The sequence below is a fragment of the Simochromis diagramma genome, unplaced genomic scaffold, assembly GCF_900408965.1.
Source record: "Simochromis diagramma unplaced genomic scaffold, fSimDia1.1 OVJJ01000338.1, whole genome shotgun sequence".
NCBI classification, from domain to species: Eukaryota; Metazoa; Chordata; class Actinopteri; order Cichliformes; family Cichlidae; genus Simochromis; species Simochromis diagramma.
The window spans coordinates 695,800-712,457 of NW_024387088.1; the positions used below are offsets into that span (position 1 = coordinate 695,800).

A 16,658-nucleotide genomic window follows, 5' to 3' on the forward strand; every position below is an offset into this window, starting at 1 on the left:
CTATATTGTTCACGATTAAAGTCACACAGACGTTTTAATAAGAAGACATGCTATAATATAGTAATATAGACCGTAATACAGTCATTATTATTATTGTCATTGCTTCTGCGTGTGTTGTAATGTTATGAGTCTTCTGTTGCATAGAAATATCATTATTTCCCTCTCCCCGGCAAAACTACGGTATGAGTATGAGTAACTCGGTGACTAGTGAAAACATTCGTGATGGCAGAGATGCACACTTGGCTTCAAAGCCTGCTTCGGTGGGCGGTGCTGCCATGCGGTGAGCGTTACTGCTACGTAACATTACTACGTAACATTCTCCTTATTTAAAAGCGCACGAGCTAGACACTTTACCTCCTCATTCACAGGATGAAGGCTCTGAGCTTTTTGTGCATTCTTCTATTTTTATGCAGCGAGGTTTTTGGAAAGTTGATCCAAGCTCCTTATGGAGATGACGTTGAGTTTCTGCTGTCAGAGGAGTGCCTGAAGGGACGGGGAACACTGAATCTACGAAGGAATGATGCCAGCACGGAGCTGATCGCCTCCCTGGAAAACGTCTGGAAACCCGGACCACAACATTCACACCGCGTGAATCAAAGAGGGCTCTCTCTCATCCTGGACAACGCAGATCTGAACGACGAAGGGCTGTACGAGTTTACATGCAACGGCAAAGACTTGGAAGCGATCAAGCTGGAAGTATTTGTCCCCTCTGAAGTTGATGTAACCGAGGGCGAGGATGCCACACTCCCGTGCCGCTCCGGCACCGCGGGCCAGTCCGTGAAATCTGCGTGCTGGAGGACAAATGGAAACGCGGTGCTTCAGCTGGATGCTAAAACAGGGGGGATCACATACGGGGAAGATGTTGACACAAGCCGGGTGTCGATACCATCAGAGTGGGGCCGACAAGCAGACCTGTCCCTCACCATAAAGGGAGTCCAGCAACAAGATGAAGGAGTTTATTACTGTGACATAGACAAGTGGGAGAGACACCGATCTGCTGTCCGCCTGCGAGTCCACCCTCAACTCCCCACAGCAGCCGGTAGCACACCTCTGCCTACAACCACACCGACGGTAAGTACACCGACCACATTTAAATAGCTGCACACTGAACAGCAAACTTTGACGGCTCGTTATTGGCGCGTTTGGCGCATCTGAATCTGGCGCCACTCTGCCAGAGTTGCAGTCAGCGCTTCGGAGTAGTGGGTCAGTGTTTGAGTGGAGGGCAGTGGGGTGATGTCACAGCACGCAGGCTTTCCACCAACACCTGAATTTGATGCCTTGCATAGTAGATAACATAACTGCACAGAAACATGTATTGTGTTTTTGGTTTGTTTAAATTTACGCTGGCTAAATTTACGCACAAACCACACTCACTAACCTGTTTTCTTGTCCTCACAGCCATCAGAGTCCTCTGATAGGACAGGGATCACAGTGATCACATTCCTTGTAACAGCAGCTGTAACATCTGGGATCGTTGGTCCTCTGGCTTTCCTCTTGGGCCGGAAACGGAGGAGAGAAACGAGAGATGAGGAGACCGGAGCCCAACTAAACGGGTGCCATACCACCAATAACGACCAGTCATCAGGAGATCAGCACGTCTCTACAAATGGCTTTAAAAGGCCACCTGATGCTCCAGAGGAAATTACCCTACTGCCTAATGATAATAACAAGAATAATAACGAATAAAAAATTAAATACACATCTTTTTTAAATAAAGGAACTGGTTCTTTTACTTGGAGATGCTCATCAGTGTCTCCATGTCTTCCTATCGTGTCTAAATTCACCGTCTGTGTTTACATGTATCAAGTTACACAGTATCTGCACACCAGTAACTTCAGTAACTTGGACCATAAAGAAAAACAAAACACAAACACATACACTTTTGTGTTTTATTGATTTATTGGTGTTTTCTGCCAAGAGGAAATAATCCGTTTATAAACCTCTTATAAGATTTAATTTTAGATTATCGGTTGTAGGATGAGGTGGTGATGGAAAACTTCAGCGACCCAGAACAATCACAAGAGGGCAAAAAGCCACAGGAAACAAAAGCTCATCACATCTGTTCTGGAACATTTAGACTTAATGAGAAAATATTTCAAAGAATCAAATATGGACAAGCATAAGTAAAGTCTGGCATTTTCTTTCTGTAGCATGGTTTCTTGGTAAGCTTGTCCTTGCTAAAGCTGTGAATCTCGTTCATTCACTTATTCATATTTAAATAAAAATTCCCAGTAAAAGGAGCACATTATGGCAGGTGGGACTCATGCTCTCCTCAATTTCCAGAGGAAGTAGAAGCGAGTTTGAGCCTCCTTGGCCAGCGATGTGGTGCTGTGAGACGGAGAGGTCCTCGTTCAAGCTACGAACAGGCAGTAATTTAACAGCTATAAATCAGGAGGAGAAACGATCTCAAACATGAGGTTACAGCCAGCATCTCTGATGGATATAAGAGGTTTTATTTGCTGACAAACTGATTAAATTGTCTAAACTGTAGAAATTAGGAAACACAGACAAGAATGATTCTTTTTCCCTTTGAATGCCTCTGTGGAGAGTTTCCCAGTGTAGCCCAGCAAAGACAAAGATTATTGGAGGCAAATGGTTCAGGAAACACTCAGGCTGTTACACACTGGGAGAAAGTGTCTGGACCTGATCCAGGCTGTTCATGAATCAAAAGGAAATGAACAGACACGCTCGTTTTAATCCTCATTTCCTGAATATGCCTTCAGGAAAGACAAAATAATGCTCATGTTGTAAAATGACCAACACCTTCATGACAGCGCAACCAAATGCAGGACACAGAGGCAGATAAAGTCAAATTAAAAGGCAAGACATTTATTGGCTTTAAATAAAAGTGTGAATCTACACAAAGTTCACCAAAACAGGGTGAATTCAATTAATCACCTGATAAGGATTTTCAGATACATCTACTTTATTTCCATAAAACCCTCCCTGTCATATTTATTTTAAAAAAGGGTTTTTTAAGGTACTTTTCATTAAGAAGTCAGAAACTATTTTCAGTCAGCATTAAGGACCCCAACACAGATCACCACTTTACAGACTTTTTATCACCATGTAAATATGCAAAAAAAACCAGCTTTGTGATTCATTTTTGACACTGGTGCTTCTTCTGCCCATGACTGTAGTGAACATCAGGCTCTGGCTGTTCAGTCAGGTCCAATAGAGCAGGGGCGTCAAACTCAAGGCACACTTTAGGTCGCGGGCCAAACAAGATAAACATTTATTGAACACTAAAACAATGTTTTTTAAACATAAATAGGAATAAAAAACAGACAGGAACATTATTCCAGATTAAATAAACTTAAAAAAAGAAACTTTAACTTTAAATATTTTGTTCTTCATAAAAATATATCCTGTCAAAATTATGCAAGTTAGAAATATGAACATGCTGCCAAAAACCCAGAAAAAATAAATGAAAGCAAACACAAGGTTGGAGCCGCATGTAGACGGAGCTGGGCGTTGCTTCAGGAGTGGAACTAATAAACTCTTCGGGCCATTCAGTGTCGTACTTTGCCTTGAGTGTATCATTACACTGCAGCTCCATCTGAATCTGCACAGGTGTAGTTCAGCAAAGTGCGCTGACTTGGTTCAACATTACTTGGCAACAGAGAAAGTGAGGCAGGTTGCACTGGTGCATTTGTGACAGCGTCACTTGAAATGCCTTCACCGCATCATACATGCCATGTCCATGAACTGACAGGTTTCCTTGCTGAGCTCAAAAACTCTATTGAGAACTTTTATCCCAACTCAGCCAGCGGACCTCTGTATGATGAGGAATGTCAGCAAACTCTGAATCTATTTCCCACATAAAAGACTGAAACTGACGGTGATTTAAACTTTTAGCTCAGACAAAATTTACTGTCTGCGTTACGGTGATCATTACATGCTCCATTTTTAGGACTTTACCACACAGCCTTCCCTGGTGTGTGATGCAGTGATATGCGATTAACTCACCGGTACATTTCTCCTCCTGCATCTTTACTCGCATCCTGCTGACTAGTCCGCTTTTTTCACCGCACAACACCGGCGCTCCATCTGTTGTAAGTCCAACAAGTTTGTCCCAGGGCAGTTTCATGTCGGTTACACTTTGACATACGTTTTAAAAAATGTCTTTCCCTGTCGTTGTCCCGTGCATCGATTTAATGTTCAATATTTCCTCTCCACGGATGAAGATGGCCAGCTGTGCAATGTCCATCATGTCTATACTTTCATCCACAGCAAGAGAGTATGCAATAAAGTTTTTGCTTCTTTCACACAACTGTGTTCTTAAATCAGTGGCCATCTCACAAACCCGATCAGCAATCGTATTTCTGCTCAGGCTCACATTTGCCAAAATCTGCGTTTTGTCTGGACACAAAACGTCACACACCTCCATCATGCAGCTCTTCAGAGTGGTACCGGGCTGATGTGCCTTTCTCCTCTGCTACAATAAAACTTGCTTTCACAACAGCTTCACTTTGTGATTTTGCTCTGGTGAAAAACGTCTGCTGAAATGTCAGATTCTTCTTCATTCTTCTACTTTCTTTATTTTCTGCTCTGCATTTAGGTTTTTCAGCTTATCCTGACGTTTTGTCTCGTCTTAAATTAAATTCCTTAATTACAGCCACGATAGCTCCACTAATAAGACACACGGGTTTACCAGCATGTCTGTAAACATATATTCAGTCTCCCACTGGCACTGAAAGGCTCTGCTTTCAGAATCAACTTTTCTCTCCACCATTGTGAGGAGCTAGCTTCGCAAAAAGTTTGACTTGATTGACGCGGGAATGTTCCCAGTTAGCCTAGCGTTCAGCAAGGAGGCTGCAGTGCTGCATTATGGGATCTGTAGTTTGTACATTTTTAGCGCCTCATATCGCCGGGCCATGCATAACAATAATAGTACATCTATATAAAATGATCTCGCGGGCCGGATATAAATGTACGCCGGGCTGGATGTGGCCCGTGGGCCTTGACTTTGACACATGTGCAATAGAGGATATGCTGTGTGAGGGAAGCTCTTCACTGATCTTCCATTTGTAAGAGTAGCTCAGGATCAGCAGCTGTTCTGCTTTGCCTCAGTAAATGCTGTCACTCAAACTATCCAACCAATCAGGGTTTACATCATTACAACCACAGCAGCAGCAGCGGCGGCAGGTACAAATGACCTCTGAGTGCATACAGACTAAACCTGACATTAACATTTCCTCTAACACACTCACCTCTTCAACATCAAGTGACCGCAAAGTGGAAAAGGAGACCAGCTGCAGAGCAGAGTGATGGTGAACACTGGAAAAAAGAAAAATACATTTTATCTGTTTAATTTAATCACCATTCATTCATATTTACACAGGATTTTAGATGTGACATTATATGAGATAAACACTAACAGTGACGGCTGACCTCAGTAAGTCAGACGAGGGACTTTCAATAATCCTGCTGGTCGCCACGGTGACCAATTTATGGCCTCATAAGCCACAGAAGCACAAAGAGGAGGTCAGGACTCAGAGCGAAACTCCTGCAACAAACAAACAAACATCTGTGAATCTCAAGTGTTTGATGGTTTTCAAAGTGAAAACTCAACTGAGGAACAACAATCAGGGCTTGATGCTGTGAAACTGCAAGAATGAAACATGTAAAAACAGATTTGGCACTGCAGGGGCAGCTCACACATCCTACTACCTCACCTGCAGTCAGCCTGAAATCCAGAGCCACACCGCTGTACCTGCCTCTCTCTTCACATGTTGCCTCTGGTGAGAATCCTGACACCCCTCCCTGCCCCAACACTTTCACTGATGACCAGGTTCAGAAGCAAATGAGGAGACTCCACTCAGGCAAGTCTGCTGGACCAGGCGGGGTGAGCCCCCGCGTCCTCAAGGCCTGTGCCCCCCAGCTTTGTGGAGTCTTCCATAAACTGTTCATGCTGAGTCTGAGTCTGCAGAGGGTCCCAGTGCTGTGGAAGACATCCTGCCTCGTCCTTGTACCAAAGACGCCACATCCCAGTGGCCCCCAGGATTACAGGCCTGTGGCATTGACCTCCCACATCATGAAGACCCTGGAAAGGCTCATCCTGGACCAGCTGCGACCCATAGTCAGACCACATCAGGATCCCCTTTAATTTGCCAGCCATGCCTCGGAGCCGTGGACGCCATCATCTACCTACTTAATCATGTCTACACCCATCTGGACCAGCCGGCGAGCACTGTGAGGGTCATGTGTTTTTTGACTTTTCCAGTGCTTTCAACACCATCAAGCCGACCCTCCTGGGTGATAAGTTAGCAGCGATGCAGGTGGATGCTTCTTTGGTGTCCTGGATTGTTGATTACCTGACAGGAAGACCACAATATGTGCATCCTTCACAGTGTGTGTCTGACAAGGTAATCGGCAACACAGGGGCACCACAGGGGACTGTCCTCTCCCCCTTCCTCTTCACCCTTCAGCCACTGCACAGAGACCTGCCATCTTCAGAGGTTTTCTGATGACTCTGCGGTGGTTGGATGCATCAGCAGGGATGATGAGAGAGTACCGGGCTGTGGTCGACTCCTTTGTCACGTGGTGTGAGCAGAATCGTCTGCAGCTCAACGTGGCAAAGACCAAGGAACTGATCGTGGACTTCAGGAAGACCAGGAAACACTTGACCCCTGTTTCAATCCAGGGGGTCAGTGTTGACATTGTGGAGGACTATAAATACCTCGAAGTATACACTGACAAACTGGACTGGGCTAAAAACACTACAGCACTTTACAGGAAGGGCCAGAGTCGTCTCTATTTTTTTGAGGCAGTTGAGGTCCTTCAACATCTCTCGGACAATGCTCAGGATTTTCTACGTGTCTGTTGTGGTCAGTGCGATCCTCTATGCTGTTGCATGCTGGGGGAGTAGAGGGTTGCTGATGGACTCTCTTAAGGTGGTGTCAGAGAGGCGAATGTTGTCCAAGATAAAGACAATGTTGGATAACTCCTCCCACCCACCCCGTGATGTACTGGCTAGCCACAGGAACACATTCAGTGAGTGACTGAGATTACCAAAAACCACCACTGAACGACACAGGAAGTCATTCCTGCCTGTGACCATTTCCCTGTACAACTCCTCCACCTAACACACTGTTTATTGCAATAGCTACACCCTTTTTACACATGCTCTTCTTTCTTGTATATGTATATATTGTGCTATTACTTCTTGTATTGTCTGTTTTTGTTACTGTTTGTACTAGAGCACTGTAACCAACATCATTTCTCCTAGGGATCAATAAAGTATTCTGAGTCTGAAACCAGCTTAGAGCTGAGCTCAGCTTTGGACCAAAACATAGAAAACAAGCAGTGAGAACAACAGATCAGTACAGCTTTGATCTTAATGTGACGAGTGAGTCATTTGTGAGCACAGCTGTTTGGTTATAGAGTGTGAAGAGAAGTCTTGTGTCACTCCTTGTTTCTTCATATTTTGCTTAAGAGCAGCCAGACTTTGTCATTTTCCAAGTGGTCTTGAGTGATATTAATCATTACACACACACACACACACACACACACACACACACACACACACACACACACACACACACACACACACACACACACACACATTTTTGTACCAATAAGGTCACTCCCAAAGAACTATTAGTCACCACTGGGTAACCGACCAAGTATCAGGCCTTTATATAAAAAAAAGGAAACAACAAAAAACCACAGGCTTCCCCAGACATCAGTATTTTATTATTTTTTTGCCCTTTAGACTTTTTTTTAAAAGTAATGAAAACATCTTTTTTGTTAAACCTCTGGGAAGTCATGAGTAGTAGGGACAAATGAAAGGTGAGGGAAAGTTAAAAAAAGAGGAAGGAAATCCTGTCTTAATGAGTGCAGCCAACATTCATGTCACGTCTGTATCTGTATTCCTGGAAAACTATTTATACACTGATAAAACTAAGGGTGGATTCTTTTAGAAGATCCTCAACATGAAACCTCACACTTCATATACAGAACGAGAATCACAATTTGAGTGTTTTGCCTCTGTTCCTTCAACAATAGTTCTCTCTCTCTTGCTGAAACAAAGGAAACAAATGCATCCTGAAAAGATGTGCATAAATAAAAACTGTCCAGGAAAGCTCTCAGTGAAAGCCAAACTGTAACACACAGAAACATGTTCATTAAATGTAAGGACCAATTTCACCTTATACACCAACACTAACACACACTGTGAGTCCCTGAAGTTGAACAAATTAACATCTGCATCAATGTTACACTCCAATCTGAGCCACCAAGCAGCAGGAAAAATAAACAATGGTATACAGAGATGCAGAAATAAATGTGTAATATTATTGTTGCAAGACAAAAAGCATCGAGCTTCATGAAAAAGGTACCAAATTCTTTCATTTTCTATGAAAACCTTGCTCTATCGTGTAACCTTGACTGTTTTCCCACATTATTATTTTATCCTAAATCAAGATTTTACTGCATTAGTCACAAAGAAACACGGCAACAGAGTTTCACTGTCAGCTTCAAAAACGTGACAAAGACACGGTGCACAGGTGCAACAACTGCACACAGTACTCAACAGGCACTAACAGACTATACAGAGAGCTAAGGATGGCACGCCTACCTGCTGAGTGTCTGCTATCAGACATCTTAACAAAGTGAGGGGGAGTGATGTTTAGATTAGATGGGTGCATGGCTCAAAGTGGAAACTGAAGCTGTATGCAGAGAAAGAGGGAGCTGAGGACAACATGCCTTGTGTATCTGGTAGATCACAGCCACACACTCAGAAACTGTTCTCACTTTAAAACTAAATTCAGCTTTTTAAAGTTCTTTTACCCACACTTGTGACCAAAACTAGTGCATATAATGATCAAAACTCTATTAACAATATGAAGTTCATACATTTGTAATAACATAGTTCATTCTTGTTATTTCTGCTTGGGTGAAAAAGCAGAAAGCAAAGTAGAAAGTACTGCACTCAGCTAACGACTAACAACAACCTGTACTTATATCAACAGCGTTTTATTGCAAATGCTGATTTTTCTTCTTCACACAAACATGAACAAACAGACTTTCCTTCTTAACTTCTCTATCTGCACATCAGTAACATTAAGTATGGCCCATGACAACACCGCAGAGTGTCACAGTGCAGGTAGATAAAAGATACAACACTGTGTCACTTGGTTTTGGTTTTAAAAAAAACGTTTAAGGGTAGTTCAGCAATGATGTAAAAACAAAAGTGAGAGTCAAACTTTCGTTATTTGTCTTGGCAGTTTAAGATGTGTTGTTGTTTTTCATTTTTCCAAAAAATAAACCACACAGAGCTCAAAGCAAGCTTAAGTAACAGTACGGTAATCAATAAGTAAGTAATCAGCAACAGTAGTTACATTTATCCCAGTTTGTGTTGGTTTCCTAAGAGAAAATTGCTCCAGCCAGTAAAATCCTTGAAAAGAAGAAAAAAGTAGAGGGTGACAACACTGAGCGGATGAATATGTTGTAAAGGACGGGGGAGGGTAAGCTCCAGCTGCATGGATGCAGAACGCAGACAGAAAAAAAAACACACATTTCTCTCTTACAAAGACTCCACAAATGTCTACGTGACTGCAAAAAAAGGCTCACACGAACAAGATATCGAGTTAAAACCACAGACGGACAGAGGCAGAATATTCTGCGGAGCACAAAGAAGAGGAGGGGTTGTGAAAGTATCACAAATAATCTGAGGTCTTTGAAATTTCTGAATGACTCAGTTCGCACTTTTTTCAGAGAGAGAGAGAGAGAGAGAGACGTACTGTGTATTCTGTTTTTTTCCCTTTTGAATATTTATCATTGCTCAGAAGACAAATGTTATTCCTTTTCAATTACTCGATTAATCGATGGAATAATGGATAGAATGCTTGATGTGGTGTTTAAACATGTTTCATGTTGTAACTCCACAGTTTTTGGTTAAAAATAAAACAAAGAGCTCTGAAGATGTTTTGAAGTTGTATATTCGACTGTGCCAAAGTAAAAAAAAAAACAGACAAAGGAAGAGCAAAACTTCTTAAAATGTTTCACTGTCTGAAGCTGTTGAGTTAGACTGAAGCTTCCTAAGCTGTAAACAAGACCTAAGATGGTTTTCAAGCAGAGCAGCCTCCTCCTGTTCACTGAGACATGGCTCACGGACCACACACCGGACTCTGTCACAACTCTGGATGGCTTTCAACTGGTTAGAGCGGACCGGAATGCAATGGGGAGTGGTAAGAGGAGAGGTGGGGGACTAGCAATGTATGTCAATGAGAGATGGTGTAACCCGGGGCACATCACTGTGAAGGAACAGAGCTGTACCAAAGACATTGAACTGTTGGCAGTTAGCGTCCGGCCATACCACCTGGCCAGGGAATTTTCACACGTTATTGTGCTGACTGTTTACATCCCACCCTCAGCCGACGCTACAGCAGCCTGTGATTACATTCACTCCACTGTCTCTCAGCTACAGACGGCACATCCGCAGTCCCTCATTATTATTTCTGGGGACTTCAATCATGCCTCACTATCTGTCACTCTCCCTGACTTCTCCCAGTACGTTGACTGCCATACAAGGGACAGCAAAACCCTGGATCTATTGTTTGCCAACACAAAGCAGGCTTACAGTGCATCACCCCTCCCCCCGCTTGGCCACTCAGACCACAACCTGGTCCCTCTCCACCCCACCTACACTCCTATGGTGAAGAGGAACCCCCCCCCCCCCACGAAGAAGGTGATAAAGGTGTGGTCTGAGGAAGGCACTGAGGCCCTACGAGACTGTTTTGAATGCACAGACTGGCAGGAACTCTGCAAGCCTCACGGTGAGGACATCGACGCCCTCACGCACTGTATCACGGACTACATTAATTTCTGTGTTGAGAACACTGTGCCTACCAAGAAGATACAGTGTTTCTCAAACAATAAACCGTGGGTCACCCCAGAACTGTAGGCCCTGCTGAACAAGAAGAAGAGTGCTTTCTGGTTGGGAGACAAGGAGGAACTTAAGAAAGTCCAAAAGGATCTTAAATACAACATCCGAGAAGGCAAGGAGTGCTTCAGGAGGAAGATGGAAAACCAACTCCAACAGAGAAACGTCAGAGAAGTCTGGAGGAACATGAAAAAAATCTCTGGACACTTCCAGGACAATAGTTGGGTTGCGGTCACGTGGTTCTGATGACGTGCGGAGGCAGCGCGATTTTTGAGTGGAGGGCGGAAGTAAACATGGAGGACACTGTGGAGAGTCAGGAGAGCAGCTATTGTGCAACTTTAGACCCCGTTTCTCGGGAGAGATATAAACAGATAGTTAAAAAATATATCGGACGTGATCCGTATTCTTTGAAAATGTCGGAATACACCACAGAAGTAAAGGATTTGCCTACTATCGAGGCTGTGGATATCACCAACTACTTGGTCCTCCAGACTTCTTACTACACTAGGCAGCAAATGAAAGCTTTCAAGAGTCTGGAGGCGTACAATTTTTTTGTCAGCGGGTGGGTCCACAACCTTGGAACAAAACGTCTCCGTGATGGATACAGTTTGGTGTTTGCAAGGGTGAGTGTTTGTTCTTATATTGCTTTATCTTAAACACGCTAACAGTTAGCGGTAGCGGCTTTAACGTCAACAAACATGCCACATCCTTAGGACTTCGTTAGAGTGACAGTTGTTTGTTTCAAGGTAAACCATTCTCAGAGGTCTAACGAGGTCTAACTTCACACTGAAGTCTTCTGGTTGTGGATTCTCAGCTGGAAGCTGCAGTTCGGGGTTCTCCACTGTCACTAGGCTCAAATCCGGGCTCTCAGCCGTCTGTTGCATATCCAAAATCGCCTCTGCACATCGATGCTGTTCTGCCTTAAGCTTCATTCTTTTCTCTCGTTTGAGAACTGATTCCGATCTGGGTTTTCGTTCGTAGCCGAGATTGACCGTCGGAGCCCAGTCCTCCGACTCTTCCTCATCCAAAGCACTTGGGCAGCCTATAGTCCCAATCAAGTCAATATTAGACTACTAACTTAAAAGCACTAAGTAAACGAGAATTTAACGACAACCTAATGCTAATAAGTTCGTTTGCAAACATAACATTACCTCTGACGAAGTGGTCGCTGCAGACACGGGCATTGGCAGACTCTGCTCCTCCCGACTGTAAACGTAAATTTAAAATCCATTTTTTCCTACGTTTTTCGGTTAGAATTTTCCATTTTTCTCCTCTTCCTTGGGCTATTTTTGGTACCCTAAAATACCGTTTATCAGTTTCTCGGGTCGACCTACTGGAGCATCCGTAAACACAACAGGACATAGGCATTTTGCATACTGTCTGTCTGTGATTTTGCGCTTATCTTTTTCACTTCCGACCGCCAGTCAAATTTCGCGCTTTACGTCGACGTCACGTCTACGTCAAATGAAACCTAGCTATTGAGGAGCCACAGTGTCTGCTGGCCGGGGGTGGGCTAACGACTTGAATCTGTTTTTTAACAGATTTGACAATGGCCCACTTATCACCGGTCCCACCCCCCAGGTTCCATTAATCCCCCTCCAGTTGCCGCCCCCCCCCCCCCCCCCCCCCCCTCCCCCTCCGGGTGCAATGTCATTGTCACCCGAGCTCTCCTCTCACCACAACCCTGCTTCACCCCTATCCACACATCTACCCACAACGAAGCGAGCCCCACCCCCCACTCCAGCCCAGCCTCACATCTACTTCACAGCTGATCAGGTGAGAAATCAGCTCAAGAGGATGAAGGCAAGGAAGGCAGCAGGTCCGGATGTAATCTGCTCCAGACTGCTCAGGGACTGTGCAGACCAGCTCTGTCAGGTGGCCCTGTACATCTTCAACCTGAGCCTGAGCCTGGAGAGGGTTCCTGAACTGTGGAAGACTTCCTGTGTGGTTCCGGTGCCAAAAATCACACACCCCAGGGAGCCCAACCACTTCAGGCCTGTTGCCTTGACTTCTCATCTGATGAAGACCATGGAAAGGCTCATCCTGCACCACCTTCGGCCACTGATGGACTCAGTGTTGGACCCCCTGCAGTTCGCCTACCGTTCTGGAATTGGGGTGGATGACGCTGTCATCTACCTGGTACACCGATCCCTCTCTCACTTAGAGCAGGCGGGGAGCACTGTGAGGATCATGTTTTTTGACTTCTCCAGTGCTTTCAACACCATCCAACCCGCACTACTGAGAGGGAAGCTGGAGGCAACCGGAGTAGGCAAACAGCTGACTGCACGGACCATCGACTACCTTACCAACAGACCACAGTATGTGAGGCTCCATGACTGTGTGTCCGAGGTGGTAATCTGCAGCACGGGGGCACCACAGGGCACGGTTCTCTCACCTTTCCTCTTCAGCCTTTACACTTCAGGCTTCTGTTATAATTCGGACAATTGCCATATACAGAGGTTCTCAGATGATACAGCCATCATTGGATGCGTATCAGATGGGAATGATCAGGAATACAGAGGGGTCATCAGTGCCTTTGTTGGCTGGTGTGAGACCAACGTACTCCAAATCAACGCCGGAAAGACAAAGGAGATGATCATAGACTTCAGGAGGAAGTCACCCCCCACAACACCGGTGAACATCCAAGGGAAAGACATTGAGATAGTGGACTCTTATAAGTACCTGGGTGTTCACCTCAACAATAAACTGGACTGGACTACAAATACAGACGTCCTGTATAAGAAGGGCCAGAGTCGACTCCACCTGCTGAGGAGACTGAGGTCCTTCGGAGTCTGCAGGACTCTGTTAAGGACATTCTATGACACTGTGGTAGCATCTGCCCTTTTCTATGCAGTGGCCTGCTGGGGGAGTGGATGCACGGACAGGGACAGGAGCAGGATTGACAAACTGGTGTGGAGGTCTAGCTCCATGCTGGGATGTCCCCTGGAGTCTGTGGAGGTGGTTGGTGAGGGGAGGATGTTAGTAAAGCTGACATCCATCATGAACAACCCACATCACCCACTGCATGAGTGTGTGAGTGGGCTGAGCAGCTCCTTTAGTCAGAGACTGAAACACCCTCGCTGCAGGAAGGAGCGCTTTCGCAGATCATTCATCCCAACAGCAGTTAGACTCTATAACTCCTCAATCACGATGTCATAAGTCACTGGACACTGTGAACATCCACGGTCACCACTTCATGGATAATGGACCTTCCATGTGTATGGACATGTGCAGGTATATATGTATGTATATGTATACATATGTATATTTAGTGTGTACATGTGTGTGTGTACATGTCTATAAACAGGAATAGTAGTGGTGCAATAGTTATATCAAGCTATATAGTTTATGTCTTCCATATTTCCAACCATATCCATAATCACATAATGTGTATGCTACCATTGTATACAGTGTATTATCTTCCTTTTTTTCATTGATTGTACTTATTGTATTTTTGTATTTCCTTCTGATATCTGCACCTGAGCTGAGGTGACGCAAAAATTTCCCCGTTGTGGGATCAATAAAGTCTTATCTTATCTATCTTACTGTGCACTAACCCACCGTATTTACATAATTATATCACAGTGATTCATGCAAATTCTGTGGCACTGAACAACTGATTAACATGAAGCTCCATCTAGATATGCAAATGTATGCTTTTTTTGGCAACTTCCTTCATTCATCATAAATTCTTAATGTGACAATATACCATATATTTGGTGACAAGAGGTCAGACCTCCAACAAAACAATACTTTGCATATTTGGGTATTTTGCAAAGACAAGACTTGTTTTCACTGCCTGAGGCAAACATACACTGTGGATAAGAACCAGACTGTGATGACACAAGTAAAGAGAAACAAGCAGGCAGTGAATGTGAACCAAGTGTCAACAAATGCACACTTCAACATCCTGGAACGAGTGGGGCATTTATGAGTACAGCTATACAGTTACACAGTGCTGTGCAAAAGTCTTGAACCACCACTTGTTTCTTCATGTTTTGCTTCAGAAGACCCTGCATTTGTCACTCACTCACTGTGACTAATCAAATATCCCCTCTCGAGTACCCGTCCTTTATGATACTAACAAGAGGATCATCCTCAGTTGATCCTCAGGATCAAAAACATGATCATCAGGATAAAAACTCAAATGGGGTTTTGTGTTTACTTGTACATGAATGAACTGATGCTCCTCAACAGTTTATGCAAATAAAACCACATTTTAACTGTGTGTGAATGCACAGTATGTGCCAGCACACAACAAAGAGGTAATGCATCAATAGACTGAAGTCACTCAGCTGCACAGCACTTAGTGAATGTTCAAAATGTCACTAAATCTGCCCAATTTTATGTTAATGTGATGTTCAAACTGTGAAGGATTCCTATCCATCAATAGTGTGTCTGTAGTATATGCAAATAACTTTCCCTTCAGTATTCACTCCACTGCAATGACAGAATCGAGCCAATCAACCTGTGTGTCACGTTTCAACTGCACGTTTTGGTTAAAAGTGAAACAAAGAAATGTTGAAAGAGGAAACAGAGAAAGGAAGACGAAACTTCTTAAATGTTGCACTGTTTGAAATTCTGCAGTAAAATCGCAGCTTTTTAAGCCTAAAATAATGTTCCTAATTTTCTGAGATGAAAACTCTGAAAATTTCTCTGTAATTAATGACTCTAGACTGACTGTGTGGGATTTACTACAGAACCGGTGAGTGTAACACAAAGCATATGATCTATGCATGAGTGTAAAATGAGTGGAGTAACAGGTTAACTTTAAATATATTTGATGGTGTCAGTCATGTGCACTGACTCACACTCCTCGTCTTCAAGGCAGGCTGGAACCTGAAGCTTAATTTAGGACTCCATCATAAGTCTTCATTCAACCACACATCTCCTAACCACACATCTAACCACAGTGAAGCAGCATCATATATTCCCCCTCACCTGTTACTCTTCACTCGTACACATTTGTTCTCACACTTTGATCATTAAGCACCATCTTGAACTTAACAGTACTGTATTTGCTGTTATCATAAAATTCTTTATGCACACATGTCAGTTATGAAAAGCAAAGTCATTGTCGTTCTGCAGCAGCCAGTTTGAACCAAGCTTTAGCTGTCAGACAGATGGCCTCACATTTGACTCTAGAATCGAGGGGGGAATAAGCACGGCTCAACAAATTCACCTCAGTCCACCATATTTCCCCGAATTGAGAGGGAGTCCTCTTGAGTCATTGCCAGCGACATGTGCAGCAAAAATCTGAGAATGTATGCTTGGTCAAGAAATCTTCATTGTACCCAACATCCTAACTGTTATGGTCCTGTGTCGCTGACTCAGCGTTTTGAGTTTATTACTATTATATTCTAGTTTCTTCTGATTTTGTATCAGTCCTTAAAGTTTTTTTGGTTTTTGTGTCTTGTTATACCTGCCCGCACGCTCTCCCGGCGTTTTGTTCATGTCCTTGAGTGTGTGATTGTAAAACTGTACTTCCTGTTTTACTTTGATGGTCTGTGTCTGTTATTTCTGTGTTTAGCTTGTGTCTTCTTGTCATCATGTGAATTAGGGTCAGCTGTGCTTCAATGCCTGATTAGCTTGTGTGTGTATTTATAGTGGGTGTCGGTCTGTGCTCTTTGTTGGTTCGTCTGCGTTTGACGTTGTTGGTGGTGTTTTGTTCATCGTTCTGCGTCTCGTGTCATGTTTTCAGGTTTGTCTTTAGTTTTCCCAGTATAGGTTTTGGTAGCTTTTCATTCCTCGTTCCCAGTTTCTGCCACTT

General features: G+C 43.9%; 1 protein-coding gene across 1 annotated transcript; it reads left to right on the forward strand.

Annotated features, from left to right (window-relative positions):
* The first annotated feature begins 349 nt into the window (after positions 1 to 349).
* Positions 350 to 1,699, forward strand: LOC120742660. The gene is made up of 2 exons (XM_040046086.1): positions 350 to 1,071; positions 1,399 to 1,699. Exons 1-2 carry the CDS (start codon positions 370 to 372, stop codon positions 1,684 to 1,686), a joined length of 990 nt encoding a protein of 329 aa, XP_039902020.1. The 5' UTR covers positions 350 to 369; the 3' UTR covers positions 1,687 to 1,699.
* Positions 1,700 to 16,658: the final 14,959 nt, after the last annotated feature.

Coding starts and splice junctions, on each gene's coding strand:
- LOC120742660 (XM_040046086.1), top strand. CDS start 370: ATGAAGGCTCTGAGCTTTTTGTGCATTCTTCTATTTTTATGCAGCGAG. Junction 1,072..1,398: donor TGCCTACAACCACACCGACG/GTAAGTACACCG, acceptor TTGTCCTCACAG/CCATCAGAGTCCTCTGATAG.